The sequence below is a fragment of the Peromyscus leucopus genome, chromosome 20 (genome assembly GCF_004664715.2).
Source record: "Peromyscus leucopus breed LL Stock chromosome 20, UCI_PerLeu_2.1, whole genome shotgun sequence".
NCBI classification, from domain to species: domain Eukaryota; kingdom Metazoa; phylum Chordata; class Mammalia; order Rodentia; family Cricetidae; genus Peromyscus; species Peromyscus leucopus.
In genome coordinates this window covers 33,308,925-33,336,387 of record NC_051080.1, presented here as the reverse complement: position 1 = coordinate 33,336,387, position 27,463 = coordinate 33,308,925, and the positions used below count along the sequence as shown (strand labels likewise).

Here is a 27,463-nt window from a genome sequence, read left to right as displayed (position 1 = left end):
ATCACCCACTGAGCCCCCTCACCAGCTTCCTGGAAAAGCTTTTTAATGGATAACTTCGGGATCTGATTAGCACCCTTATCTTTCCAGGGAATTGAGGTCCGTAGAGATCAGGAAATGCCCTACTCCAGGGTAGTCCATATCATGTGAAGCAGCGGTTTTTTTCAGACCGTGTTGCCCCAAGAGACTCCGCTTTATAAGCAGCATTTGACTCCACTTTGAGGATGGAGTCCTGACCTACTGCACTGCCGTCTCATCCTCCAGTTCGCCTGTGTGGACCCGCTGTCTGCTGTCCGTCTGAGGGACTAGGAGTTAGACAGACTGCCCGATAGGCTGATGGGTAAGGAGGTGACCTAGGCCATAGGTAATAAATAATTATACAGCTGGTAATAAAGGTGGCGATCTTCCAAGACGGATGGCTTCTTCCTCCCTCTTCAGACCCAGACAAAAGCCTGACAGCTTAGAACAAAGCCCTCTCCTGCTTTTTCTCCTGCCTGTAGGGCCTAACTCTGATGGACTGGCGTAACAAGTCAGGTTAGGGATGATGCTTACGTAATAGTGGTGAGCCAAACAGCCCTCTGGTCTTTTTTCAAACTGAAAACCCCAAATGAGGGGAGGAAGACTCTTCCAAGGTTTAAAACAAAAAACAGAAAACCCAGCTCTCAAGGAAAAACTGGGCTATGGTTTTTAGTACTCCTGTACTTTGTGGAGAGTCTTTCTCTCTGCTGATCTGGGGACTATTCCTGTTTGCTGTGTTCATGATTTCCAAACTGCTGCCTGCCATGCTTGAGATTTTCCCTCCGTTTATTATTTGTTTGTTTGTTTGTTTATTTTAGTTGTTTTTTTTTTTTGAGACAGGGTTTCTCTGTGTAGTCCTAGCTGTCCTGGAGCTCGCTCCGTAGACCAGGCTGTCCTTGAACTCACAGAGATCTGCCTGCCTCTGCCTCCTGAGTGCTGGGATTAAAGGGGTTCACCACCACACCTCACTTTTCCTTCCTTTTAAGTCTTTAACCTTCAGAAAGAGTGAGCTGCATCCAGACACATCATCTGCCCAAACCCGGTCTTGCCCTTCACCTTTAAGGCTTTACCACACCTCACACTTGCGTTCAATCCTGACCCTACAGCCAGGAGCCGTAGGAGCTTCCCAGCAGACTTCAAGGTGTACGTCCTTATGTTATCCTACAATTTCCCCCACAGGCCGGTGCTCCAGTTACAGTCTTTGCCCTCTCTCTCGTCTAGCATAGCCCCTGCTCCAGATTACCCATCCTATTGGCTCAGGGTGCAAACTTACCTAACGAATGTCCTGGGTCTTGAGATCGCCACCTTCATTTGATTGTGGGCTCAGTCGTGTCTTAGACTGCCTGTAAATTTTCAACCCTAGGAGCACCTAGAAAAGCAGGTACCAAGTGCCAGCACCAGCAGAGGGTCCTAGTGCCTCCGGCTTATCTGTGATTCTCTGGTGGGTCTAAGTGCACCTCATGCTGAAAAGACCATAATGATTTCAAGGTTTGCTTAAGGCTCTTTCCCATCAGCTGGGATCCAGGGTTGAGTCAGAGGTCAACTGGAACCTAGGGCTTCCTCATTCTGGAGATACCATTTGGGGCCCTGGCTTGTGGGGGCATTCCTTTGATTCTTAAGGCTATAAACCCTCCAATTTCCTGTCTTACCACACTGAGGGCAAGGAGTTTTTAGGAGCATGTTAATATTTGGGCCATTTTTTTTCTAGAGAGCAGTTTATAGACAGATACAGCATTTATCTTTTATTCTGTTTCCTCTGGGAGTGAAGTGAGAGATTTGAAACCATTCCTTAAGGCTGCAAGAAGTCTTTTCTGCTGGTTTCCTAACTAAAGTCAGAGGCCAGATTCTCTGCCAGGTCGTTTTCTACAGGCCTTTTGTATTCTCTCTCTGGTACCTTCAGCTTCCTTTTGTGCTCTGTTCCTTTTCAAGATCCTTATCGCAGAAAAGAGAATCTGCCACACTTTTAGTAGGTCATCGGTGGAGTCCTGTGATACAATGGACTCTATATTGTGAAGACAGGGAGCTGGGGAAGAAGCTGTCCCCGCTGTGAGTCAGGCTGCCTCGGGCCACAGGAGGAAGCTGCCAAGTTGAGTCTAGTTACAGAGGTCAAAGGGCAGAGCCATGGCCAGATGAACAGTCAGGTGGATGGATGGATGGATGGATGGATAGGTGGATGGATGGATGGATGGATGGATGGGTGGATGGATGGATGGATGGATGGATGGATGGATGGATGGGTGGGTGGGTGGGTGGATGGGTGGCATAGTGAAAGACGTGAGCAGGAGGAGGAGTAGACAGCAGTTCCAACAGGCCACGTCAACAGCAGGAACAGGGCTAATCTGAAGGACCGAGACAGGAGTTATTATGATTGCCCACAATAGGTGGTCAGATGACAGGTCAGCAGAGTCTGTCACCATAGTGTGTCAAGTGAGGACGTGACTGCTCGGAGTGATGGTGGAGGGGGAGGTTTTTATTGTAGCTATGAGGGAGAGTGCAGCCCGAGGCATCTGGGAGCGTCCAGAGCGAAGAGAGAAAGTAGTAGATGGGACATGACAAGCAGACTGAACTAGGCCATGGGGAAGTGGGGGAGGTGAGAGAGGAGGACAGAAGACAGAGAGAGAGAGCAAGAGAGGGGCCAAGAACTCACGTAGGTCCACCGGACAGTGGTGGCGCACGCCTTTGAACCCAGCACTCAGGCAGAGGCAGAGGGATCTCTGTGAGTTCAAGGCCAGCCTGGTCTATAGAGCAAGTTCCAGGACATCCAAAGCTACACAGAGAAACCCTGTCTCAAAAAAACAAAACAAAAGGAACACACACAGCTGAAATGGCAGGGTTGTATAGACATGAGAAGCTGAATGAAGGAAAGCCCCTGGGATGGAGAAGTTTAGGGGAGGCGGAGGGGTGAGAAGAGCTGAGAGGAGCTACAGGTACCGAATGAGCCACCATGTGCTTTGGTATGCTTATAGGCACCACAGATAGCCATTTTGAGACAGGTTTTCACTGTGTAGCCCTGGCTGTTCTGGAACTCACTCTGTAGACCAGGCTGGCCTGGAACTCACAGAGATCCCCCTGCCTCTGTCTCAAATGCTGGGATTAAAGGCGTGCACCACCACCGCCCAGCTAGATAGGTTTTTATACTACTTAAAAGTTCCAGAACTTTCCTCAGGAGCATTTTCTACCCAGTTGACTTTGCATTAACTCCTAAGGAAAGACACAATGGTCTGTCCTGTTCTTTATTAGAAAGCTTCTGGCCAGAGAGTAATCTTATGTTTCAGGAGGTTTAGAATGTCACATCTCCACTCAGGTCCCACAGCCTCAGTGCCTGGCTTTACAGGCTGTTAATCATGAGGGAGGTAGTGTATCCTCCTCAACTTTTAAGCCTGTTAGTACCCAAATGCCCACCTAACGCTAGACTGTTCTAGATAAACAGTACATGCTCCGGACTGACTGTGGGGAACCCAGTGGCCTTGTAATACCCTTCCACCCTCAGTGAATTAGGGTGTTGTTTTTTAGTTGGACCAAAGAAAATCTTCCGCAGGGAGCTGGCAAGATGGCTCAATGGATAAAGACACTTGTCACCAAGCCTGATGACCTCAGTTCTTGGGACCCACATGCTAGAAGGAGAAAACAGGCTCCTATAAGTCTCTTACACATGTGTATTCACACATACGGGCACACCCTCCCACACACAAGATAAGTGAGTAAATATAATAAAAATATCATGTCCGGGTGGTGGTGGTGGTGCACGCTTTTAATCCCAGCACTAGAGAGGCAGAGGAAGGTTGATCTCTGTGAGTTCAAGGCCAGCCTGGTCTACAGAGCTAGTTCCAGGACAGCTAAGGACATATGAGAAAAACCCTGTCTTAACCCCCACCACGCTCCAATTTTTAAAGAAAGACACCCCCCCTCATCCCAAGAAACCAGGACACCCCTCTCCCCTTGAGTCAGAGAACCATAACTCCCTCTGCTTCACCAGGACAGCCTCCTCCCACCAAGCCTCCATGGTGGCTTAGTGACCCCAGCTCCAGGAGGTCCGCCACTCCCCTTCTGGTTCCCGTATGTACGAGGCACACACGCAGTACACACACACACACACACACACACACACACACACACATACATACACACACACACATGCAGTACACACACACACACACACACATACACACACACACACACACAGGAAGGCAAAACACTCATACACATAAAATAAAAATTAATACATCTTTTTTTAAAAAAAATTAAATCAAACCAAACAAATAAAAAGCTAGACTAGTTACCCTTTTGAAGGAGGAGATGGGCGTGGGGGGGGGAGGCTGGGGAGCAGAAGGAAAGGTGAGGGAGATCTGTGGTTGGTATGTAAAATATAAAAATATTATTTTAAAAAAATGAATGAATAAAAAAGCTAGACCAAATCTGTGGCTGATATGTAGAACTGAATGATATTGTAAAATAAAATAAAAGGGAAAAAAAAAAGCTAGACCAGCCGAGCAGTGGTGGTGCACGCCTTTAATCCCAGCACTCAGGAAGCAAAGTCAGGCAGATCTCTGTGAGTTCGAGGCCAGCCTGGTCTACAGAGCAAGATCCAGGACAGGTACCAAAACTGCACAGAGAAACCCTATCTTGAAAAAAACAAAAACAAAAAACAAACAAAAAGAAAGAAAAAGAAAAAACTAGACCAGGCCAGGTGTAGTGGTGTGTATCTTCAATCCTAGCACTCAAGAGGCAGAGGCAGGTGGATTTCTGTGAGTTCAAAGCCAGCCAGAGTTACATAATGAGATCCTGTCTCAAACAAATAACTAGATCAGGAACTCTAGAATTCTTTCCATATTTTATTAACACAGCTTTCAAGATACGATTCTCTGTGTATCTGGCGCTGGCTTTCCTGGAACTTGCTTTGTAGACCAGGCTGGCCTTAAACTCACAGATTATCCACCTGCCTCTGCCTCCTGTGTTGCTGGGGTTAAAGGCGTGTGCCATCACCGTCCGGTGATTTCAAGGCCTTTGATGACTAAGCAAAGACCCTGAAAGTCAGAAAAGACAAATTGGAGAAGCAGAGATAACAGATTCCCCATAAGGCCACACTAATTGTCTGTTCTGTCTCAGGAAATTCTGGAGCGCCATCTCGTGGCCATCCCGGTTCAGTTGGCGGGCACTAACCCATCCTTGGGTCAAAGGACTCTTTCCTGTTTGTGTGGTCAGCTGATGTTTCTGCTGCGAGTGCCCAGAGCTCCTGAGCCTCCTCTGGGGCCAAGTCCAGCCACCAAAGTGGGAATTCCTTGGAATCAATAAAGTCCTTTCTTTCTTGTGAGGGAAGGCTAGCTCATATCTGCGGACCACACACAGGTTGAACCTGAGAAAGCACAAATGCCCCTGACTATTCCTGGACCATAAGGAGTCCAGGGAAGACTGAGTACTGATAAGACCCTGAAGTTGTGAGTTCTTCTATATTCTCCTTCTCCCTAGATGTTGCAAGAACCAAAGTTATTCTTTTGTTGTTGTTTTGTTTTGATTTTCGAGACAGGGTTTCTCTGTGTAGCCCTGGCTGTCCTGGAACTTACCATGTAGACCAGGCTGGCCTCGAACTCAGAGATCCTCCTGCCTCTGCCTCTTGAGTGCCGAGATTAAAGGCTGCACCACCACTGCCGAACCCAAAGTTACATTCTTTAAGATTTACTATATTTTTGGGTTGGTTTTTTTTTGGTTTGGTTGGTTTTGTTTGTTTTGTTTTTTTGAGACAGGGTTTCTCTGTGTAACAGCCCTGGCTGTCTAGAACTTGCTATGTAGACCAGGCTGGCCTTGAACTTTCAGAGGTCCGCCTGCCCCTGCCTCCTCAGTGCTGGGATCAAAAGCGTGTGCCGCCGCCGCCGCCGCCGCCGCCACGGCCGCCGCCACTCATAGCCTTCCAAAATCAGGTTTCTTTTCTGTAGCCTTGGCTGTCCTGGAACTAGCTCTGTAGACCAGGCTGGCCTCAGACTCATGGAGATCTGCCCGCCTCTGCCTCCCAAGTGCTGGGGTTAAAGGTATGTGCCACCACTGCCTGTCTTGGTTCCCTCCTTAACTATGTAGGACCTGGGGACTGAACTTAGGGCCTCAAGCTTGGTGGCAAAGTGTGCCTTTACCCACAACTATCTTGTGACTTTTTTTTTTTTAAAGATGTATTACTTATTATTTATTTTTGTATGAGTGTGTTGCCTGCATGTATGTATGTGTATCATGTGCATGCCTGATGCCTGAGGAGGTTGGGGGTGGGGGTGGGTGGGGGATAGAATCCCCCTGGAACTGGAGTAACACATGGATGCTAAGAAATCAAACCTGGGTCCTTTGCAAGAACAGCAATTGCTCTTAACTGCTGAGTTATCTATCCAGCCCCACCTTGTGGTCTGTTTCTTTTTTTCCTTTCTTTTTTTTTTTTTTTTTTTTTGGTTTTTCGAGACAGGGTTTCTCTGTAGCTTTGGAGCCTGTCCTGGACTAGCTCTGTAGACCAGGCTGGCCTCAAACTCACAGAGATCCACTGCTTCTGTCTCCCGAGTGCTAGGATTACAGGTGTGTGCCACCACTGCCCGGCTTCCTTTCTTTTTTAAAAAGATTTATTTATCAAGTATACAGCGTTCTGTCTGCGTGTACATCTGCACGCCAGAAGAGGGCACCAGATCTCATTGCAGATGGTTGTGATCTATCATGTGGTTTCTGGGGCTTGAACTCAGGACCTCTGGAAGAGCAGCCAGTGCTCTTAACCTCCAGCCCCCTTGTGATCCATTTCTAAAGTTTGTCCTAGGTGTTGTCAGGATAACCCTGAGGACCGCATAGACCTCCAGTCTTCTGCAGCCTATTCAGCATGGGGAAACTATGCTGGAGGAAGACAGGCAGGTAAATTTTGCTTACATACTCTGTGCAAGGGACTCAAATATCTCCTAGTCCTGGAAGATACCTTCACCAGAGAGATAGAAGCATTCATCGCTAACACAGAAAGGGCCGCAGACACAACCTTTTAGAACACATTATTTCTTGTCTTGCGCTCCCTGTCCAATAATGGCCTGTCTGTCTGTCTTTATCCTCTCTCCCACCTCCTCCCTCCCTTCCTTCATTTCTCTCTCTCATTTTTAACTCCCTTTTCTTTTTCTTCTCTCTCTCTCTCTCTCTCTCTCTCTCTCTCTCTCTCTCTCTCTGTCTCTCTCTCAATATTTTGTGAGACAGGGTTGCACTGTGTAGCCCAGGATGGCTTGAATTTGCAGTGATCCTTTCTGCCTCTGCCACCTAAGTGCTAGCATTAGAGGCGTGTGCCACCATGCCCAGTCTGGCTTTAACTTCTGATGCCAAAGAATGTAAAGCTCTTTAAATTAAATATTATCTCTAGGGTTGGGGATTTAGCTCAGCGGTAGAGCGCTTGCCTAGCAAGCACAAGGCCCTGGGTTCAATCCTCAGCTCAAAAAAAAAAATCTATCTATCTATCTATCTATCTATCTATCTATCTATCTATCTATCTATCTATCATCCCTATGCTACCCCATAACTTCCACCTTCTGGAAAGATTGAGAAGGCTAATCTAAACCTTGAGAGATTTCTCACTAAACTTGAGACTCAACAGTCTTGGCCAATGCTTCTTTCAATTACACTTCTGTAACCCTACGTAGTGAGCTTGAGGCCAGCCTGGGCTACATGAGACCTTGTCTCAAAACAACAAACAAAGAAAGAAAAAAACCCACCACTACCACCACCACAACAAAAATCCATTTTGCATTTTACCATTTTCCAGCTCTGCGCCCAGCCCCGACAGCTACTTACCTGTCCTTGTCACCTTCTGCCAAAGGCCAATGATCTTATCTTTTTGCTTTCCTGGTAATTCCCTCTCCTGGTCCACTCACTGGCATAATTGTTCTTTTTGCCTCTTGCTTACTTAACCTGATACAGTTGGAATCCTCCAGATTACAGGCCATTAAGCTTTGAATGTCATTGTCTCGGGAATATCAACCATTACCATCAACACTTGTGCTCATCTCTCTCTCCACTGAAGCTTTCTCCATCTCCATGTGACGTCATACTCGAGCCTTCCACCTCTTATCATAGCCACTTCCTCCCCTCACCAGGATGCTGCTCAAGCATTTTCCACCTTACAGAACTATGAACCTATGATTAACTGCTGAGCCATCTCTCCAGCCCCTCATAAAAATAAGAATTTGCTATAAACAAACACTACCTCCCATGTGCTGGGATTAAAGGTGTGGATCATTATGCCCAGCTTTAATTTTCTTTAAATATTTTTTAAAATTACATCTAATTTTTTGGGGGGCAATATGTGTCATGGGGAACATGTGGATGTCGGAGGTCAACTTGTGGGACTCACTTCTCTCCTACTTTCTGGGTCCCAGGGATTGAATTCAAGTCCTTGATGAGTTTTTTTATCCACTGATTTCTGAGACAGGGTTTCTTTTGTAACCTTGACTGCCCTAGAACTAGCTCTGTAGACCACACTGGCCTTGAACTCACAGAGATCCGCCTGCTTCTGCCTCCCAAGTGCTGGGAGTAAAGGCCGGCACCACTGCCGCCTAGCTTGTTTTTATTTATTTCTTTCGAAACAGGGTCTCTCTACATTTCCCTGGTTGGTCTGGAACTTGCTATGTAGACCAGGCTGGCCTTGAAGTCACAGAGATCTACCTGCCTCTGCTTTCTGAGGGCTGGGATTAAAGGTGCACATCACCACACCTAGCTTTTTTTTTTTTTTTTTTTGAGACAGAGACAGTGACAGTTTCTTTGTGTAGCTCTGGCTGTCCTGGAACTCAATCTGTAGACCAGGCTGGCCTCAAAGTCAGAGATCTACCTGCCTCAGCCTCATGAATGCTGGGAATAAAGACATGAGCCACCACACATGGATTTTTTTTTTAAGATTTATGTTTTTATTTTCTGTGTATGAGTGCTAAACTGTACCCATGTATGTCTCCCACCATTCAGGACTACCTGCTCAGGAGTCACAGCACCCAAAGTGGCTGGTCTCTCCCACATCAATCATCAGTCAGGAAAATGTCCCACAGGCCAGTCTGGTGAGGGCATTTTCTCAATTGAGATTCCTTCTTCTCAAATGACTCTGACCTGTGTCAAGTTGAGAAAACATTAGCAAGAGCGTTACCCATTGGCCCTTCTCCCCAGCCTGTGCTCTGCGCTACTTTCTTTTTCCTTTCTAAAAACTGTGTGTGTGTTATGTCTGTCTGTGTATGTGTTGTATGTGGGTGGGCTTCAGAGGCCAGAGGAGGACAACTGGTATCTCCTATCACTCTTATTTCCACTGCCACTGATAAAAATGTCTTGTCACACCCATAGAACCATGGAGGCTATATATATATAGCATGGAGGTCCCTAGGACGACTATGGCTTTTAATAAATTTCGGTTTTACTCAATTATTGAAAAAAAATAGCCAAATGAATGGAAACACATGAACTATGAACCAAAGGCTGAGGGGGCCCCCAGCTGGATCAGGCCTTCTGAATGGGTGAGACACTTGATTGGCTTGATCAGTTTGTGAGGCAACTAGGCAGTGGGACCAAGTCCTGTGCTCATTGCATGAGTTGGCTGTTTGAAACCTGGAGCTTATGCAGGGACACTTGGCTCAATCTGGGAGGAAGGGACTGGACCTGCCTGGACTGAGTCTACCAGGTTGATCGCAGTCCTTGGGGGAGGATTTGCCCTGGAGGAGGTGGGAATGGGGGGTAGGCTGGGGGTAAGGGGAGGGTGTGGGAGGGGGGAGAATAGGGGAACCCGTGGCTAATGTGTAGAACTGAATGGTATTGTAAAATAAAATAAATAAAATTAAAAAAAAAAGTCTTGTCACCTTGTCAAAAATCAACTAAGGCTGGAGAGATAGCTCAGTGGTTAAGAGCACTGGCTGATGGCACTCACCTGTAATCTGAATCCCAGCACTTGGGAGGCAGAGGTAGGAAGAGGCAGGAAGCAAGTTTAAGGCCAGCCTGGGCTATGCAGTAAGACTTTTTTAAGACAGAGTTTCTCTGTGTAGCCCTAACTATCCTGGAACTCATGCTGTAGACCACCAGGCTGGCCTTGAACTCAGAGATTCGCCTGACTCTGCCCCCACCTCACCTCCAAGGGCAGGGATTAAAAGTGTTTGCCACCACCCCCAACAAGACCCAGTTTTTTTAAAAAAAAGTGTTTAACCATAAATGTAAGGGTTTTATTCTGAACACTCCGTTCCTTGGTTTGAGAGTGAAACAGCTATGGCATATGGCATCCTTATGCCGACTTCTAACACCATCCTGCCTCTTGACAAAGGATCTCACGAGGCTGGAGAGACAGCTTCGCCATTAAGAGCCTTTGCTGCTCTTCCAGAGGACCCAGGTTCTGTTCCCAGAATCACTTGGTGGCTCACAACAACCTGCAATGTTCCCTCAGCCTTAGGTGCATGAGTTGTGATACAGATTATCAGCTGGGACTGAGCTCCACACTTTGGACTTTCATTGGTTGTGGTTTTCTGTTAGTCTCCACCTGTTGTTTCCTTGATGAGGGGTGAGGACCACACTTACCTGGTTAGACCCTGGAGAGCAGTGTCTGTTTTGTTGTATTGTTGCTGTTTCAAGTAGAGTTAGGTGTGTAATTAATATTTAAAAATATAAGCCTACACACAAGGGTTAAGAGAAGCAGGTGGGATAAAAATAAGACACACCCAAGGGCATGGGTGTGGACTTCACGACAGGGTCAACCTGATTTGCTCTTTTGTGCTGGTCTTTCCAGGAATACAATCCCAATGTACACCTAATGAGGTTTGTTCCACGGCCTGACTTAGTCTATCTTGGAGGTATTGCACATATGTGGGGGAAAGGTCACTGTGTTAGGTCTGGCCAGACTACAGGGTCCACTTACATTACAGCTGATGACAAGGACAGATCTGCCTGTTACATCCCTCACATCCTTTTGTTCCTCTGTTCTCCCACTACTGTCGTGTGTTCTGAACATCTGTTCTAACGATGCCTTTTGATTACTTTTTTTGTTTGTTTGGTTTTTCGAGACAGGATTTCTCTGTGTAGTTTTGGTGCCTGTCCTGGATCTCGCTCTGTAGACCAGGCTGGCCTCGAACTCACAGAGATCGGGCTGCCTCTGCCTCCCGAGTGCTGGGACTAAAGGCGTGCGCCACCACCGCCCGGCTGATTACTGTTTTTTTTGAGAGAGGGTCTCATCTGTAGCTTGGGTTGGCCTCCAACTCATGAAAATCCTGCTGCCTCAGACTACTGGGTTATGATATGATTATAGGAGTGTCACCACATCTGGATCAACTGTTCCATTTTAATTTTTCCCCCTCTGTGTAGCCCTGGCTGTCCGGAATTCATTCTGTAGACAAGGTGGCCTTGAACTCAGACATCTGACTGCCTCTGCCTCCCCAGTGTTGGGAGTGCATGCTCCACACCAGGCCCATTTTAATTCTTTTGTTATTTTCTTCTGCATTTTGTTCTCTTAGTAATTTTCTCTCTGGATTACACTTCACACACACACACACACACACACACACACACACACACACACAGTCAGTCTCATTGAGTATTCCTGGCTTTCCTGGAACTCACTATGTAGACTGGGCTTGAACTCACAGAAATCCACCTGCCTCTGCCTCCCGAGTGTTGGGCTTCCAGCAGTGTGCCACCATGCTCAGCAAAGTATAATAATTTCTGTTCTTCATATTAGTTCAACAATATGCAGAAACTTTGCATAAAATTTCCTATATTTCCCCGTCTCATCCTTCTCAATCATGACTCACAGCTGCCAAAGAGACGACTCGTGCCTCTGTGGGCGCCGGGCACCATGCACAGGAGATAAAAAACAATAAGCAAAGAATTTTAAGGCAGGCGGTGGTGGCGCTCATCTTTAATCCCAGCACTTGGGAGGTAGAAGCAGGTGGTCCTCTGTGAGTTCGAGGCCAGTCTGGTCTACAGAGCGAGTTCCAGGACATCTAGGGCTGTTATACTGAGAAACCCTGTCTTGGAAAAAAAGAAAAGAATTTTAATTATCCATAATCATTACACAAATCACACCTTTATGGTTAAACCAACACTGTTTTGCACTATTGTATTTTTCTGTTCAACATATGCTTTTATTATGTGGTACTTTAAACATAGACAGAATTAGGCCAAATAGTGTAAAATCTTGAATATGTCCATTTCCAGTTTCAACAGCTGAGGCCTGTCTTATACCAGGCATGTCCCTCAGCCTGCTGCCTGGTTACTTCTAGAAAACCCCATCCACGATGTTCATTCATTTCTAAGTATTTGATGGCACTAAAAGATAATTCTTTTCCAAAGTCTGGTGATGCACACCTTTGAACCCAACACTCAAGTAGCAGAGACAGGCAGATCTCTGTGAGTTCCAAGCCAGCCTGGTCTACATAGTGAGACCCTCCCTATCCCAACAAACAAACAAACAAAAAGACCAGGCTAGGCTATAGGAGGCTGTCTTAAAACAAAACAAAAAGTTTACTATCTTAACCACTTTTTAATTTTTTTTATTTTGAGACAGGGTCTTTCTATGTAACACTGTGTAGACCAGGCTGAACTTGAACTGAAGGAGACCCACCTGCTTCTGTCTCCCAAATACTGAGAATTAACCACTTCCAAAGTATAGGGCAGTGGCTTAAAAAACATTCAGAATATTGTGTAACAACCACCACCACCACCACCACCACCACCACCACCACCACCACCACCACCACCCAACCCCGTGAATCTTTCATCTTTCAAAGAAAACTTTGGACCCATTAAGGATTCTCCATTCTCTCCCCACCGACCATTATCGTACTCTCTGTACAGTTAAGCTTTGTTTTTATTTTGCAGTGCTGGGGGCCGAACTCGGTGTCTTGCAGATTCTAGATAAGCACTCTACCAATGAGTCATATCCCAGTCCTGCTCCTATAGTTCAGATCACACAGGATAATAAAGAATTAAAGAGAAAAATATACACAAGGGGCCAAGGACATGACACAGTTCATAGACTGCTTGTCTAACATACACAATGCTCCACATCCAACCCCCAGGACTGCACAAACTGGCAAGGTGGTGCTCATCTGTAGCCCCAGTACACACAGCAGGGGTATCCTTGGCTACATAGTGAGATTGAAGCCAGCTTGGGCTACTTGAAATCTTTTTGTTGTTGTTGTTTTTGAGATAGGGTTTCTCTGTGTAGTTTTGGTGCCCGTCCTGGATCTTGCTCTGTAGATCAGGCTGGCCTCGAACTCACGGAGAGCCGCCTGCCTCTGCCTCCCGAGTGCTGGGATTAAAGGCATGTACCACCACCGCCCAACGGGCTACTTGAAAGAAAGGAAGAAAGAAAGAGGGAGGGAAGAAGGGGTGGGGGGAAAGAAAAAGAAGGGAGAGGAAAACCCAATGAACAGTAGATGTGTGGCCCTGGAAGCTGTGTAAGCACTTCTGCAGAGGCAGGGCAGCCTCCCGGTCCCCTTGGAGACATAATAGAGCGGGATCACCCAAAGCGGCTATTTCTTGAACTGTGGATGCTCCACACCCTCTCTTGCCTATCTTCTGGCATCACAGAAGTTAGGGAAATCCCTCTGAATTAAAGTGTGGTGTACCTTAAAGGACTGTTCTGTGCCCTCAAATCAGGTTGGATCTGAGCAGGTTGAGAATGAAAGGTTGCTAGGTGGTGGTGGTGGTGGTGGTGGTGGTGGTGGTGGTGGTGGTGGTGCACGCCTTTAATTCCAGCACTTGGGAGGCAGATGCAGGTGAATCTCTGAGTTCAAGCCTGGTTTATAGAGTGAGTTCCAGGACAGGCTCCAAACACAGAGAAACCTTGTCTTGAAAAAACGAAAAAAGAATGAAAGGCTGTCACATCTGCAGTAACATCAGAACCCACAGCTATTGAGGACCCAGTGGGCTGAGAACCCAGGAAGGTCAAGACATTGATGTTCATCATTCAGTCCCAATAAGTCAAGCCTTGTCCCTGATCATGGGCCACCTCACCCCTGGGAAGAGAGGCTACCTGCAAATGGCCCTTTTCTGACTTCTAAAGGCCAAGGGGACATTCACAGTGGTGGCACACAGTCCTCAAGGGCCTGCCTGCCTTCTGGGACAAGAAGTCTTCGAGACCCGGATGTTGGGCTATGCTGCACCTCATGGATACCCATGGACTTGGCAGACAGCCTTGCCTCCCTCCTGGACTGGTTATTTTCACCCTGTGTTATTTTGACCCTTGCCCAGTTTTCCGTGGAGGGACAGGAAGGCACTGGAACTTCAAAGAGCAGCGGCTTTCTTAAACCGCCCACTTCTGGCTCAGGCTGGCCGGGATCTGGGGCCCTGGCTTCCCTTCTCTCCAGGAGACCACACATATATGAAGGGCCGTGCTGTCCCGGGCCCTTGGGCCCAGCATACCTTGCACAGATACAGGTGAGCTCAGGGCAGAGGCCGTCTGATTACTGACCCCAGAAAGGAGCCGGGAGGGAGGTAGCCCGACCGACCGGTCTCTAGCCTCAGATGACAGGAGGGCGGGCCCAGGCACGGGTGCTGACCGGGGGACTCGGGCAAAGTACAAAAGGGGAAGAGGGTCACTGGAGCAGGAGTCCTGCAGAGTTCAACCTCGATACTCAAAGTCTCACTCGCTTGACTCCTGAGGGCACCCTCACCCCTGCAGGCCTTCAGTAGCTGCCCACCTGGCCAAGCCAGCCTTGCTTCTCTGAGCCATAGGGAATCAGGGAGGTCCCCCTGCTCAGGTGGTCTGGCAAGGTATGGGAGCCAGGGGGAAGGAGAGCAAGGCCAGGCGGCCAAGGACAAAAGGCTTAAGTTCAGAAAGATCATCTGAAGAACTTGGGCAGCGAGGGGGGGAGCCGCCTTCTCCCCTTCAATTCCTGGGAGGATGCGGCTTCATGCCATCCCAGTCATACTGGGACACACTTGGTGTCCTGCCTCCCCTACAGGCCGCTCTCCTCTGTGCCATAATAGGAAAAGAAGGTAGAAAGTCAGACCCTTGCCCTGGCATGACCCCCCCCCCATCCTCCTGGTTCAAAGGATCTTTCCACTTCTACCTGAGGCTCCAACCCTTTGTGTGAGAGCCTTAGAACCACCCAGCCCTGAGATGACCCTACAGACCCCGGGGCAAAGGCCGTGTGCAGGAGTCTGGGTCGAGGATAGCTACAAAGTGTCTACCTGAACAGAGAGGGCTTTGACTGTAGGAGCTGGGAACTGGTAGCTGGAGGGCTGGTAAGCAATGCTCTCAAGCTGAGAAATCCTGAGAGGGCTGGAACCTTAAAAACCAACTCTCGGGACTGGAGAGAAGGCTCAGTGGTTAAGAGTACTTACTGCTGCTCCGGAGGACCTGGGTTCGATTCCCAGCACCTGCACGGCAGCTCAGAGCAGTCTGTTATTCCAGTTCCGCGGGATCAGGAACTCTCCACTCCTACAGTGGGAAGCTGACCTGGTACAGGGAGCCGGGCTCACGGGATCAACAACCCACTAGATAGAGATGTTTTATTGTGCAAATCCCACAAAGGTCCCAGGGTGAAGGCCACAAGCCCCAGCCTATCCCTGGCTCCAGGCCTGCGCTTTGGTCCTCATCCTGGTCTTTTTCTCAAAAGCCAGGTCTCCTATGGAGTGTGCAAAATCCACGAGTGCATCTGTGAGTAGGGAGGCCACACAGGGCTCAGTCAATGTGGCAGTCTCCAGGTGGAGACCAAGGGAGGGGATGTGCGTTCCACATGTCCCAGGTTCAAGGCTGACACTGGTCCACACAGTCCTCTCCACTTCGAAATACTCGGTAGATGCTGGTGGGAGGGAACATGGCCATGGCCCCCAGGAGAGAGCCCACCTGGATGGCCACACCAGCTGCAAGCAATGCTGGCCGGCCTCCACTGTGCAGCATGGAGCTGACTGCCACCTTGACGTATGAGAACACACCTGCGCACAGTACCCAGGAAAGCACCTGGAAGTGGGGGCAGAGGGGCGTTTTGCAGCGGCAAGCTCAACGTGAAATCCCCCTGCTCTGAGACAGGCCCTCTTCCTCTTTCAGGCCCCCACTATACTTACCACGAGGACCACACCTGCAGAGGTGCCCACCAGAGGAGGGCAGGGACTTAGGACTGCCAGCGTCATTAGGTAGGCTCCAAAGCACATGCCCAGCACAGACAGACCATACAGCCCTGCCAGAGACCTGCCAAGGATGGGCTGAGATTCAGGACTGGCTGTCCCAGGCCCCGGCTGACCTCAAGTTCCTCCCCTCTGGGGCTTGGGACCCATGTGCACCTGCACAGCACTGCCATGGCCAGAAAGCAGGCAAGGGGGTTGGCGAGGCTACCCAGTACAACAGCCAAGTGGTAGGCCAGGCGCCCATAGGGCAGGCAGGAAAAGCTCTGTACGGCAGGCAGCACACCGTTGGTCAGCGCGTTGGTGACAGCCAGGAGCCCCAGCAGACCGACACTTCGGGAAGAGAACAGTTGAAGGGCCTTAGGGTCTGAGCTGGGACTAGTGACCGCCACCGGTCCTGGTGGCTCTTGCAAAGGTGAGGCCTCTTCCTCTTCCTCTTCCTCCTCTGCTCCTGGTGTTGCTACCCGGAGCCCTGGACCCATCATGGGTACAGATGGTGCCGATGGCAGTACTAATAGAAGACCTTGGAAGGCAGCAGCTGAAGTGCCCAGAAGGGCAGTCAACACCCAGAAGAAAGTGCTGGCAGAAAATCGCTCTGGGAAGTTGATGGGAGACACCTTGATGGGCGGCCCAGTGGTACCATTGTCAGGCACAGGCAGGCACTCAAGGCGGCCCACCCCCTGCGCCAGGGCTAGCACACAGGGCAACAGAGCGCTCAGGCCCTGGCCCAGGAAGAAAGACCGTAAAAAGGGAGGTGGCAGGTGGCTCAGGAAGGGCAGGAAAGTGACATTTGAAGCACAGCAGGCTAGTGCCAATATAAACGCCAGCGTCAGGAAGGCCACCGAGTGGGGCTGCCCTGCCACTGGGGCCTCATAGTGCCACAGAGGGGCCAGCAGGGCTGTGCCCCCGATGCTTAGCCCCTGCACCACTTGGATAGGGATCCGCTCGCCCTTGCCGCGGGCCAAACGCCGCCACAGGGTCACCAGCAGCAGACCCAGGTTCCCCAGCGCCACAAGCACAGAGAGGTACGAAGGGAGGCTCCAACCTGCAGTGGAGGGAGGAGACTGCGTAAGCCCCCCAGGCTAAGGAACCAAGAGCACCTGCAGCCCACCTCCGCCCACTTCTCTTCACTCACCCTCCGGGAGTTCTTTCACCACTACAGGCAGCTCCACCCAGATCCCGTTGACCGCAGCCCAGGAGCCCATGCCGAAGAGGGCCACCAGCAGATGGGTCAGCACCAGTCGGCCCAGCGGAGGAGCTGCCATTAGGTCAAAGGGGGCAGGATCACAGTCCACTCTTCCCCCACGTAGGTCCGAAACTTCTCTAGCTACTCTAGGAGCCAAACCTCTTCCTGCTGGAAGGAGACAAAAAAAAAAAAAAAGGCGAGTGGACAGAACCGGGGTCTGAGGTAAACAAATCGCAAGACTAAGGCACCTGAAGGGAGGAGGCAGATCGATCAAGAGTTGCACGCACCAAGGAGCCTGCACCGGGACCCCACAGCGCAAGACTGGCAAGCGGCAGAGCAAGAAGCTGGCCTAAAGCGTGGCTCTGGGGAGGAGGACCAGCGAAATAGCAGTGCCTGCAGCTTGAGGAGAAGGAAGTCTCGGCACTGCTAAACCAATCAGGACCACAGCGAACTCCAAGGCAACCGACGCGGGTCGGTGAGGGGCGTGGCCCGGCTGGCTTTACCCCGGGCTCCACCGCCGAGCGCTGTGCATCTGGGCCGTGGGGCCGGAGATGCCCGCCCAGCACCAGCAGCACGCGGCTTGGTCCCGGACTCAGCCAAACCCCAACCCCAGAACTGGAAGAAGATGCCCGCAAAGCCGCTGTCCTCGCGGCGGAAGTCCCGCCCCCGGAAGCTGAGTGTAGTGGAAGCTCGGAGGTCGGGGGCCACGCCCCTTCCTCCCAGCCCACCCGCCCACCTTCCGCTTTAGCGGAGGGACCGGAGCTATGGCTCCTGCATCCTCTGGGCGAGTTCGGCGTCGAGCTCGAGGCTCCAAGCGGGCCGACGCGCGGGCCCGCTCGGCCGAGGACTGGTGGTGGGACAGGCTGGCGCCTCGCGGCTCTGGGTACCACCTGCAGCAAGCGGACAGCATGCTGCTCGTGCTGCCGGACCTGGAACCTACCCGCGCTCGCGCGCACAGGCGCGCCCCTCGCCGCGCTCCGAGACCCCCGACTCGCAGCCCCACGGCGGCTGCCAAGCACAGGGCCAAGCCCCGACCTGAGCCGTCGCCGGATCAGGGCCCGGACTCCGGCTGGGGAGACCGTATTCCCTTGGAAGTCCTGGTGCATATTTTCGGGTTGTTGGTTGCGGCTCATGGGCCCATGCCGTTTCTTGGCAGGTACACTAACAGCGCCTGCCGGGGGTATGGACTGGCGCACTGAGCAGGTGGAGCTGCAAGGCAGAGGGCAGAGCATCTCAACGGGTATACACGAGTGCTCCGGCACCTATCTCCACTTGGAGCCCCCAAAGCCTGGCTTTAAGACCACGGCGCCGCAAGTTGCAAGGGCAGATAGGCTGCTCCTGAGACACTTTATTGTAGGCATCGCTCACGAAAAGTCATGCACTCTCAGCCAACTCTTTCTTCTCCTAGGGCTGCACGCGTTTGCCGCCGTTGGCATGAAGCCACCTCCCATCCTGCACTCTGGCACACTGTGACCCTGTCACCCCCGCTGGTCGGCCGGGCTGCCAAGGGCAACCTTAAGGCAGAGAAGAAGCTCCTTGCTTCCCTGGAGTGGCTCATACCCAATCGGTGAGGGTCCCTTGTCGTTCCCTTGCTCTGCCTGTGCCTCCGCGCATCAGCGTTGGGTAGGGAGGATGCTGGCCCGAGGGGGCAGCCTGAGGACTCTAGCGCAACTGGGCCTTGCTGTCGCCCAGGTTCTCACAGCTCCAGAGGTTGACCCTCATCCATTGGAAGTCTCAAGTGCACCCTGTGTTGGAGGTGAGAGCTTGAGACTGCCCTGAACGCCAGCTGTAACATTTGAGTTGTCCACTGTCGGGGACAGTGCCCTTGGTGCTGCCCCACAGAGATGTCTGCCTGCCCGCTCAGTTCCGTCTTTGCTGACACCTTAGGGAGGAAGTTGCCAGAGGAAAAGGCACCCAAGTGGGCCTGGCCTGGGCAGAATGGGCTTGTCAGGACGTCCGTTGTCTCTGTAGGCTTTTTTACCTGCCCTCCCCAACCCCAGATGGCCTCTCTCTTGCCACAGCTGGTTAGCAGGTTCTGTCCCCGGCTCACCTTCCTCAAGCTTTCAGACTGCCACAATGTGACTGCTGACACGCTGGTCATGTTAGCCAAAGCCTGCTGCCAGCTCCACAGCCTGGACCTACACCATTCCATGGTGAGTCCTGTGCCCCAAGGGGCCCCGACGACGCCTGGGCCCTTGTGAGGTGACACACACCGCCCCCCGCCCCACACACACACCCTGTGCTGGACCCCTAGGTAGAGTCTACAGCTGTGGTGAGCTTCTTGGAGGAAGCAGGGTCCCGAATGCGGAAGCTGTGGCTGACCTACAGTTCCCAGACGACAGCCATCTTGGGTGCGCTGCTGGTAGGTTGGTGAATGGGCAGGGACTGAGCTGCGAGGGAACTGCCAGGCCTTTGACCTGGTGTGTTCCCCCACCATTACAGGGCAGCTGCTGCCCCCAGCTCCAAGTCCTGGAGGTCAGCACTGGCATGAACTGCAACAGCACACCCCTGCAGCTGCCTGTGGAGGCCCTGCAGAAAGCCTGCCCCCGGTTACAGGTATCTATGCTCTCCCTTCTCCCACGTTGCCACTTGGCCACGCGTCTGCAGCCTGTCCCTCCCCCCCCCCCCCCCCCCCCCCGACTTACAGGTGCTACGACTGCTGAACCTGATTTGGCTTCCCAAGCCTTGTGGACGAGGGGGGGTGCCCCAAGGACCAGGCTTCCCCAGCCTCGAGGAGCTCTGCCTGGCTGGCTCCACCTGCAACTTCGTGAGCAACGAGGTTCTGGGCCGCTTACTCCATTGCTCCCCCAGACTGCGCCTGCTGGATCTCCGCGGCTGTGCTCGGATCACGCCCACGGGCCTGTGTGATTTACCGTGTCAAGGTCAGCTGGCCTTGCGTGGTAGATGGGATGTGGGGAATCATCGCCTGCCTCCTGTTCACACTCGGTTCTCTCATCCCAGAGCTGGAGCAACTCTACCTGGGCCTGTATGGCATGTCTGACGGCTTGACCCTGGCTAAGAAAGGCAGCCCCCTGTTGACCCAGAAGTGGTGCCACACCCTGAGGGAGCTGGACTTCAGTGGCCAAGGCTTCAGCGAGAAAGACCTGGAACAGGCCCTGGCCGTTTTTTCTGGCGCCTCTGGGGGCTTACACCCAGCCTTGTGCTCCCTCAACCTAAGGGGTACCCGAGTCACACCAAGCACGGTCAGGTCAGTGCCTCTTTCTCTGGTTCTTTGACTCTCGTACTGCTTGGTGCCATATCTGACTTGGGGAACCAAAGGTGTCCTTCCCGGTGTCACAGGGGCCAAGCAGAGTAGAGGCACTGGCCAGACTCCTGCTTGGGGCCATCAGGAGAACTAAGCTCAGGCCTGGGTAGGCCTGGTGTAAAGTGAGGGCAGAGAAGGCTCCCTGGCCCCACAGCTCACTTTCCCATGGCCTTGCCTGTTCCACAGTTCTGTGATTAGCAGTTGCCCGGGGCTGCTGTATCTCAATCTGGAGTCCTGCCGGTGCCTCCCCAGGGGTCTGAAGCGTGCTTACCGGGGCCTGGAGGAAGTCCAGTGGTGTCTAGAGCAGCTCCTTACAAGCCCACCAGCCTCCAGATAGTCCACTGAACTCAGACACCTCCCAGCTCTTTTCCCTGCCCCTTTTCACTTGGAAATGTTTGAGCTTTTGTTACAATAAAGTATTTTTAAGCATTCTGTATGGTCCTTTGTTGTTTTCTTTGAGATTCTGCTCACACTAATCTAGGAGGCTGGCCTGGAACTCAGTGTAGCCCAGGCTGACCTTAAACTCACAGCAATCCAACCTATCTCAGCCTCCCAAGTGATAGGCTTACAAGCATGGACCAACATGGTCCTTAGAGTAAGTTGTTGGATGAAAAACAGGGTCGTACCTGATGGTGCAGGCTACAGCAGCCCAGGCCTGAGTATATGGGAATGGCTCTTAGGTCTCCTAGCCCAAGGGTTTGCTGTGTCTGCTCACTGCAGGGTTTGACCCCTGAACTGTGTGAATTCCACCCTTGGAACACGGTTATCTGAGGGGAGGGGAGGCAGTGAGGGGTAAAATGGTGGGGAAAAAAAAGGTACAGAGGCCTTTATCAGCCACTAGAATCCGGGAGTTGACAGTGTTGGTAGCATTGACTTAGGCTGTCCAGCCATGAGGAAGCCAGGCTGCCTTCCAGGGAGTGGGGACTGACCGGAGAGTGCATGCTCACTAGAAAGGTGTGGTCAATAGAATAGCCCCTTCTAGAACCCTTGGCCCTGAACTTCTAGAACCCAGGCAGCCCAGCCTGGACTGCTGTCTACTTCCCTGCCCTCCTCTTGTCTGGCAACTCTTGTTCCTTCCTGAACTGCCACCCTGGAATTGTCTCGGGTGCGAGTCCTGTATAGAGGCGGTGGGTGAGGGCAGTGGGCAAGCCGTATGCTGACTACTTCTACCTAACCAGGTCCCCAAGGAACAGACCAGTGGCTTCTCCACGTCTGCCATTGCCCAGCACTTCTGGTTCTGGGCTCTAGGTATCTACTCTACTGAGCGTCACTTAGCCAGGAGGCTCAAGCACAACAGCTTCTACCCCTTCCAGCAGCAGCAGCAGGATGGTAGGCAGGGGACTGGGCATGGCCAGGCTCCTAGAAGTGGAGAGGCTGGCTGAGGCCTGGATGGGTGAGGGTAGGCACTGTAGTAGCATGGAGAACCTCCACTGGGTGGGCTCTTTCCCCCAAATCCCTGGTACCGTCCAACGCCTGGGGGCAGCTCCTGGCTGTCCTCATGTGCCGGATCATGCTGTCCTCAGTCTTTGTGCTAGAGTACTTCCTGGACACGCTCTGGAAGGGGATGCTGCTCTTCATCTTCTGCCTTGTCTTGGTCTGCACTGGTACCCTGAAACAGGTCAGAGGTCCTGCACCCCACCCCACCCCACACAGGAACCTCCTGCCAGCACTCACCTCCCTATTAATCCTTGGTGCCCACAGGTAGAGAAGCAGGAGACCTGGTGTTTTCCTGCCTATGGCATGGCTATCGGCCTGTGGCTCATGATCTCCTCATTGCCCCGGCGCCGCCTAGTGCTGAACCACACCCGTGGCATGTACCATTTCTCCATCAGCGGCCGAACTGTATGTCAGGGGCCAATGCATCTGGTCTACGTGCGCCTGACACTCAGCTCTGATGGTGATGTCTGGGATGGGAGAGGGGAGAGGGAGAGGGACGTGGATTCAGAGCTGGGAAGGGCCAATAAACAGTCCATCTGGACGCTCCCACCCTGGAGGCCCAACCCCTGCCATCCTGCCCCTAGGCTCTGGGAGGTTAGGGTCCTGGCTCAGTTGCGTATCTGTTGCTAGCCTATGGCAGGTGCTTCTTCCAGCTGGTCCTTTGTGGCCACAAGCTAGAGCCGCTTGTCCTGGTACAGCTGTCAGAGCGCTATGAGGTAGGTCCTGCACCCCACCCCACCCCAGCCCCCCAAAAAAGATAACTGCTGCTCAGAGTTCTTGAGTGGGGCTAATTTTCCCTCGGAGGGTAAATATATAGCACAGTTCCTTTAGTGAGGCCTCCACTCTGCCAAGGGTGGCAGGAGCACCATGGATCCTAGGCAGGGCTAGGGGTACTCCCTTGGTAAGGGGAAAGGATACCTAAAGAGCATGCTGGTGGGGGGCGGGCGGGGGGATTCTCCTACCTGGAGAATGGAGACCCGGCTGCCATTCACTTATTCATAGCAAATGGAATTCCTGGGCCGGCACATTGCCCGGAAACTCAACATCAACTACTTTGACTACCTGGCTGCCTCCTACCGTCACGTGGTCCGCCACTGGCCATTGGGGGCCACCTTTAACCCTGGCATTGTGCAGCGAAAAGCACAGGCCTACACCAAGTCAAGTGTCACCGACCTGGATGTTTAACCCTGGGGCCTGAACCCCAACCTCCTTTTCCTGACACTGTCCTTATCCCCATCCTGGAGGGACGACCAGCCAGCCCCACCTACGAGCCTTCCTCTTACTAAAGCTGCTTCAGTCTCCAGCCAGGTGGTTCTCTGTTTGTTTGTTTTTGAGGGGGCATTCTTTAAGGGTCTTCCCCTAGCACAACCTTCCAGGGCCTGAGAATCCCATCTTCTCCAGCCTCTGGAGCAAATCCCACAGTTTGGGTTAGAAGCAGCGAGCAGAGTATCATGTAACCAGGCCTCTGAGTATCTGAACTCATCACTAGGCTTAGGACTTCCTGTCCCTCTTAGCCCACAATGCTGAATTGGGGCTAACCAATGAAGCCTGGCAGTCAGAATATGATTGGTCCGTCTGACTTAAGCACCTGCCCCTAGTCCAGCCAGCAGTGATATGGGGCAGAGTCGGATGATATGCCCTGGGCCTTCTGGCATAAATGGGACTCCGTACCTCAACGTTGCTTATGCACACTTGGCTTCCAGAGTCCTCGGCCAAGCTGCCAGGCCCACCATGGCATATGCTTTGTGTCTCTGATGAGTGTCCTTGTCTGGAAGAACACTCTAGCTCCCACACTAGCACCTGAGGCCTCCTGGTGCCTGGGGCTGCCATGGGAGCAGAGGACCACTGTCCATCTGGCTCTGTGGTCAACATGTTGGCATGTGTCCCTGGTACCAGGACTAGCTACATAATTAGTAGCGCCACAAGATAAAGATGTGGAGCCTTGCCTAGTGCACGCCTTTAATCCCAGCACTTGAGAGGCAGAGGCAGGTGGATCTGTCTCTGATTTTGAGGCCAGCCTGGTCTACAGAGCGAGTTCTAGGACAGCCAAGGTTATACATAGAAACCCTGTCTCAAAAAAACAAAAAACAAGGGGCTGGAGTGATGGCTCAATGGTTAAGAGCACCAACTGCTCTACCAGAGGACCTGGGTTCAATTCCCAGCACCCACATGGCAGCTAACAACTGTCTGTAACTCTAAGATCTGACACCCTCACACAGACATACACACATACACCAATGCACATAAAATAAAGATAAATAAAAACATAAGAAAAAGAAACCAAACCAAGCCGGGCGGTGGTGGCTCACGCCTTTAATCCCAGCACTCGGGAGGCAGAGGCAGGCGGATCTCTGTGAGTTCGAGGCCAGCCTGGGCTACCAAGTGAGTTCCAGGAAAGGCGCAAAGCTACACAGAGAAACCCTGTCTCAAAAAAACCAAAAAAAAAAAAAAAAGAAAAAGAAACCAACCCAACCCCCCCCCTAAAAAAAATAAAGAGAGAAAGAAAAGAAGGAAGGAAATATGGAGTCTTTGTTAAAACGTTGTTAAGGAGTAGGTACACACCTATAATCTCAGCTTTGGGTGGATAGAACCAGGAAGATCAGAAGTTGATGGCCATCCTCTGATACACTGTGAGCCCAAGGTTTGGGCTACAGAGATCCTGTCTCAACAATAAAAATTACTAAGGGGTTAGGCAGAGTGGAACATCTTTAATTGTAGCACCCAGGAGGTGGAGACCAGAAGTTTGATAGTGTGAAGGTAATAAGATACTGTCTTAGAAAAAAAAAGTTTAGTAAGGGATCTGGAGTGTAGGATGAAGCTCACATGTGCAAGGCATGGGTTTCATCAATCCGTTGGGACAAAAAAAAAAAAAGGAAGGAAAAAGAGAGGAAGAGGGATGGGGAGGAAAGGATGATGGACAGAAAACATCCTTGGAAAATTACAAATTCTTAGTCACGCCAATGGAAAATGGCTGGGAAGTTCAATGAGAAGCCCTGTGAGCAAGAGAAGGACAAGTAGAAGCACTAGGGTTTGAAGAACTGCAAAGAGGAGCTGGCTGAGGTCACAGCTTGAAGGATTTACTGGGTAGGTAGGGCCGGGGAACAAAGGCACTTCTTGTGAGGCCCAGGGCTTCTGGCCTGGGCACAGGGGCTGGTGAGCAGGATGGGCGTAAGAGTTCTAAGGGGAGTTAGGCCTGAAGTTGCTGGGCAGAATTACTCAGTATTCAATTATTTTACAGATCTGAGGCTTGAACCCAGGGACTCAGGGGTGCTAGGCAAATGGTGTCCCACTGCATGGGAGATTTTTTTTTTTTTAACAGAAAGGCATGGGGAGAAGGAAGGAGCTGCATGCACAGGTCTGCATCTCTATTAATTACCTGTTGCTGGGACCAAATTCCTGAGAAGAATCAGCTTAAGGGAAGAAATGTTTCTATCATCTCATGGGTGATGGGATCCGCCTTGTTTTGGTGGGGAAGGCACAGAAAGCCAGAGCATAGAGGAGCTGAGCTCATTTGTATCCACAGTCAGGAAGCAGGGAGAGAAGACTATTGATGATCTGCTCACTTTCTCCTTTATATACAACCCAGTATGCTAGCTAGGCCACAAGATGTTGCTACCCCCATTTAAGGTGGGGCTCATAGACATACATAGCCGTTTTTTCCCCGTAGTGCTTCTAAGTTCAGTCAAGTTGACAAAACTGACCACCACATTTTCCAGATGTGTCTACAAGGCCAAGGCCCCAGGTAAGATGTATCTGGCAGTTCAGTAGGGGTAGTAGATGAGAAGGTGTACAGGGATGTCGATCTGGTATCTGACACAGAGGCAGAGGAAGAGCCTCGGAGACTGGGAACCGGGAATGGGAGGAGAGGGAACCTATGTTATGTAAGATGGGGACTTGACTTCAGAGAAGGAACTCACTAGCTCTGTACAAGTGGGGAGAGGGAGGGGAATAGGGGAACTCTAGGTAGAGAAAGAGAAGGCAGCCTACAAGATGGAGGCCTCATTTGAGCACATTTAAGGCATATTGGGGGGCTGGAGATGAGGATCAGTGGTTAAAAGAATATACTGCTCTTACAGAGGACCCAACATTAGTTTCTGGCACCCACATGAAGTGGGTCACAACTGCCTTCAGTTCTAGTTCCAAGGAATCTAGCACCCTCTTGTCTCTGTGGGCACCTGTACTCACAAGAGGGCACACCACACACACACACACACACACACACACACACACACACACACACACAATTTTTAAAAGAATACTAGTGTATAGATATTACTGTTCCAACAAAAGATTTATTTTGAAGCAGGTGATTGGATATTTGTAAGAACCATGTTATTTTTTCTTTCTTTTCCATGTTCTTGGATGGGCAGAAAGGAAGGTGATTAGGGCTACACGTATGATTGGGAGCAGGTGTACTCCACCTGTGTGGCTGGATAATTCATGTAGCTATACTAGCTAGGAACTTGGTTGGGGCCACAATGTCCAAGATGACCTGCCATTATGCAGGACCCTTTTCCAAGTAGCCTCTAATCATTCAGGAGGTCCCCCAGATGTTGGCTTTCAGAGAGGAAATAATAAGAGAGCAGCCCCTGGAAGGCACCTGTTTCAATATATGTCTAAAAGTGTTACATGTTGATGCCTCCACGGACAGAAGTTACACAAGAAAGCAGCAGTGGTGGCACACGCCTTTAATCCCAGCACTCGGGAGGCAGAGACAGGCGGATCTCTGTGAGTTCGAGGCCAGCCTGCTCTACAGATCGAGTTCCAGGACAGGCTCCAAAGCTACACAAAGAAACCCTGACTGGAAAAACAAAACAAATAAACCAACAACAACAACAAAAGCCATCACTGTGTGGAGGGGTTGGATTACCCTTAGGAGGTAGGAAGAGCAGGGCTGTAAGTATAAGCAGTCCAACAGAGTACACCCTCTAGGTCTCCCCTGAAAGATACAGACTCCTTCCAGGACCCTTGAGGTCTCATGTCATTGAGCCCTCCACTCAGGTTGAAGTCCAGAGTCTGAGCATCTATGTCAGGTGCAGAAAAACACGAGGGTCCTCAGGCATAGTCTTCCCTTGGGGTTGTCAGGTACAGAGTCCTGAGAAAACCCCAGCCCCCACGCCATGTACATTAGTGACAAAGAGATGGACTGTCTTCAGTAGACGGAGTAGATGGAGACAGCCTGGAATGTGGGCTGTATACAGCTTCCAAAGCAGGGTATAGAAGAGGGAACTGGTAAGTGGACAGTGGACCGCCGAGACAGATACCACTTTAAATCACGTGTGTCATATACTATCGCTAGACTTCAGTAAGAAGACCGGGTCACCCTCATCTACAGACAACTGCAGCCCAACGTCAACTTAAGAAAGGTATGGTGGCACATGCATGGGATCTCAGTGCTTGAGCAACTTGAGTCTCTCAGGTTCTGGGCCCGCCTGAGCCCAGCTGGAGCATTCTATGAAATATTCCATTTTACAAAATTGGAC

The 27,463-nt window shown here is 51.1% G+C and overlaps 3 protein-coding genes across 6 annotated transcripts; 2 read left to right on the top strand and 1 right to left on the bottom strand.

Annotated features, from left to right (window-relative positions):
* Positions 1–15,454: 15,454 nt before the first annotated feature.
* On the bottom strand, positions 15,455–17,949 carry Slc52a2 (solute carrier family 52 member 2). Of its 2 annotated transcripts, none has more exons than XM_028870954.2 (5): positions 17,566–17,949; positions 17,228–17,446; positions 16,252–17,137; positions 16,036–16,159; positions 15,455–15,931 (listed from the first exon to the last, which is right to left on the bottom strand). In XM_028870954.2, the coding sequence occupies exons 2-5, from the start codon at positions 17,355–17,357 to the stop codon at positions 15,719–15,721; spliced, it is 1,353 nt and encodes a 450-aa protein (XP_028726787.1). In that variant the 5' UTR covers positions 17,358–17,446; positions 17,566–17,949; the 3' UTR covers positions 15,455–15,718. The 2 variants fall into 2 exon arrangements, with proteins under 2 accessions (XP_028726787.1, XP_028726790.1); XM_028870957.2 differs by having other exon boundaries at positions 15,598–15,931; positions 17,228–17,443.
* Positions 17,950–18,009: 60 nt separating this feature from the next.
* On the top strand, positions 18,010–20,977 carry Fbxl6 (F-box and leucine rich repeat protein 6). The gene is made up of 9 exons (XM_028870953.2): positions 18,010–18,434; positions 18,687–18,845; positions 18,971–19,034; positions 19,300–19,431; positions 19,533–19,640; positions 19,721–19,834; positions 19,926–20,160; positions 20,240–20,486; positions 20,730–20,977. The coding sequence occupies exons 1-9, from the start codon at positions 18,043–18,045 to the stop codon at positions 20,878–20,880; spliced, it is 1,602 nt and encodes a 533-aa protein (XP_028726786.1). The 5' UTR covers positions 18,010–18,042; the 3' UTR covers positions 20,881–20,977.
* A 207-nt stretch (positions 20,978–21,184) lies between these two features.
* Positions 21,185–23,287, top strand: Tmem249 (transmembrane protein 249). 3 transcript variants are annotated; one of them, XM_037197602.1, is made up of 6 exons: positions 21,185–21,648; positions 21,722–21,872; positions 22,079–22,161; positions 22,245–22,440; positions 22,611–22,696; positions 22,983–23,287. In XM_037197602.1, exons 3-6 carry the CDS (start codon positions 22,108–22,110, stop codon positions 23,163–23,165), a joined length of 519 nt encoding a protein of 172 aa, XP_037053497.1. In that variant the 5' UTR covers positions 21,185–21,648; positions 21,722–21,872; positions 22,079–22,107; the 3' UTR covers positions 23,166–23,287. The 3 variants fall into 3 exon arrangements, with proteins under 3 accessions (XP_037053497.1, XP_037053496.1, XP_028726793.2); XM_028870960.2 differs by having other exon boundaries at positions 21,186–21,648; positions 22,067–22,161; XM_037197601.1 differs by having other exon boundaries at positions 21,722–22,161.
* The last annotated feature ends 4,176 nt before the right edge of the window (positions 23,288–27,463 follow it).

Bases quoted from the DNA above. Each gene is read 5' to 3' on its own strand.
- Slc52a2 (XM_028870954.2), bottom strand. From the start codon at position 17,357: ATGGCAGCTCCTCCGCTGGGCCGACTGGTGCTGACCCATCTGCTGGTG. The intron at 17,138-17,227 runs GTGAGTGAAGAG...CCTCCACTGCAG, and splicing joins GGTGAAAGAACTCCCGGAGG to GTTGGAGCCTCCCTTCGTAC. The intron at 16,160-16,251 runs GTGCACATGGGT...CATCCTTGGCAG, and splicing joins GCCATGGCAGTGCTGTGCAG to GTCTCTGGCAGGGCTGTATG.
- Fbxl6 (XM_028870953.2), top strand. From the start codon at position 18,043: ATGGCTCCTGCATCCTCTGGGCGAGTTCGGCGTCGAGCTCGAGGCTCC. The intron at 19,432-19,532 runs GTGAGTCCTGTG...CTGGACCCCTAG, and splicing joins TGGACCTACACCATTCCATG to GTAGAGTCTACAGCTGTGGT. The intron at 20,487-20,729 runs GTCAGTGCCTCT...CCTGTTCCACAG, and splicing joins GTCACACCAAGCACGGTCAG to TTCTGTGATTAGCAGTTGCC.
- Tmem249 (XM_037197601.1), top strand. From the start codon at position 22,042: ATGTGCCGGATCATGCTGTCCTCAGTCTTTGTGCTAGAGTACTTCCTG. The intron at 22,162-22,244 runs GTCAGAGGTCCT...TGGTGCCCACAG, and splicing joins GCACTGGTACCCTGAAACAG to GTAGAGAAGCAGGAGACCTG. The intron at 22,441-22,610 runs GTGATGTCTGGG...ATCTGTTGCTAG, and splicing joins CCTGACACTCAGCTCTGATG to CCTATGGCAGGTGCTTCTTC.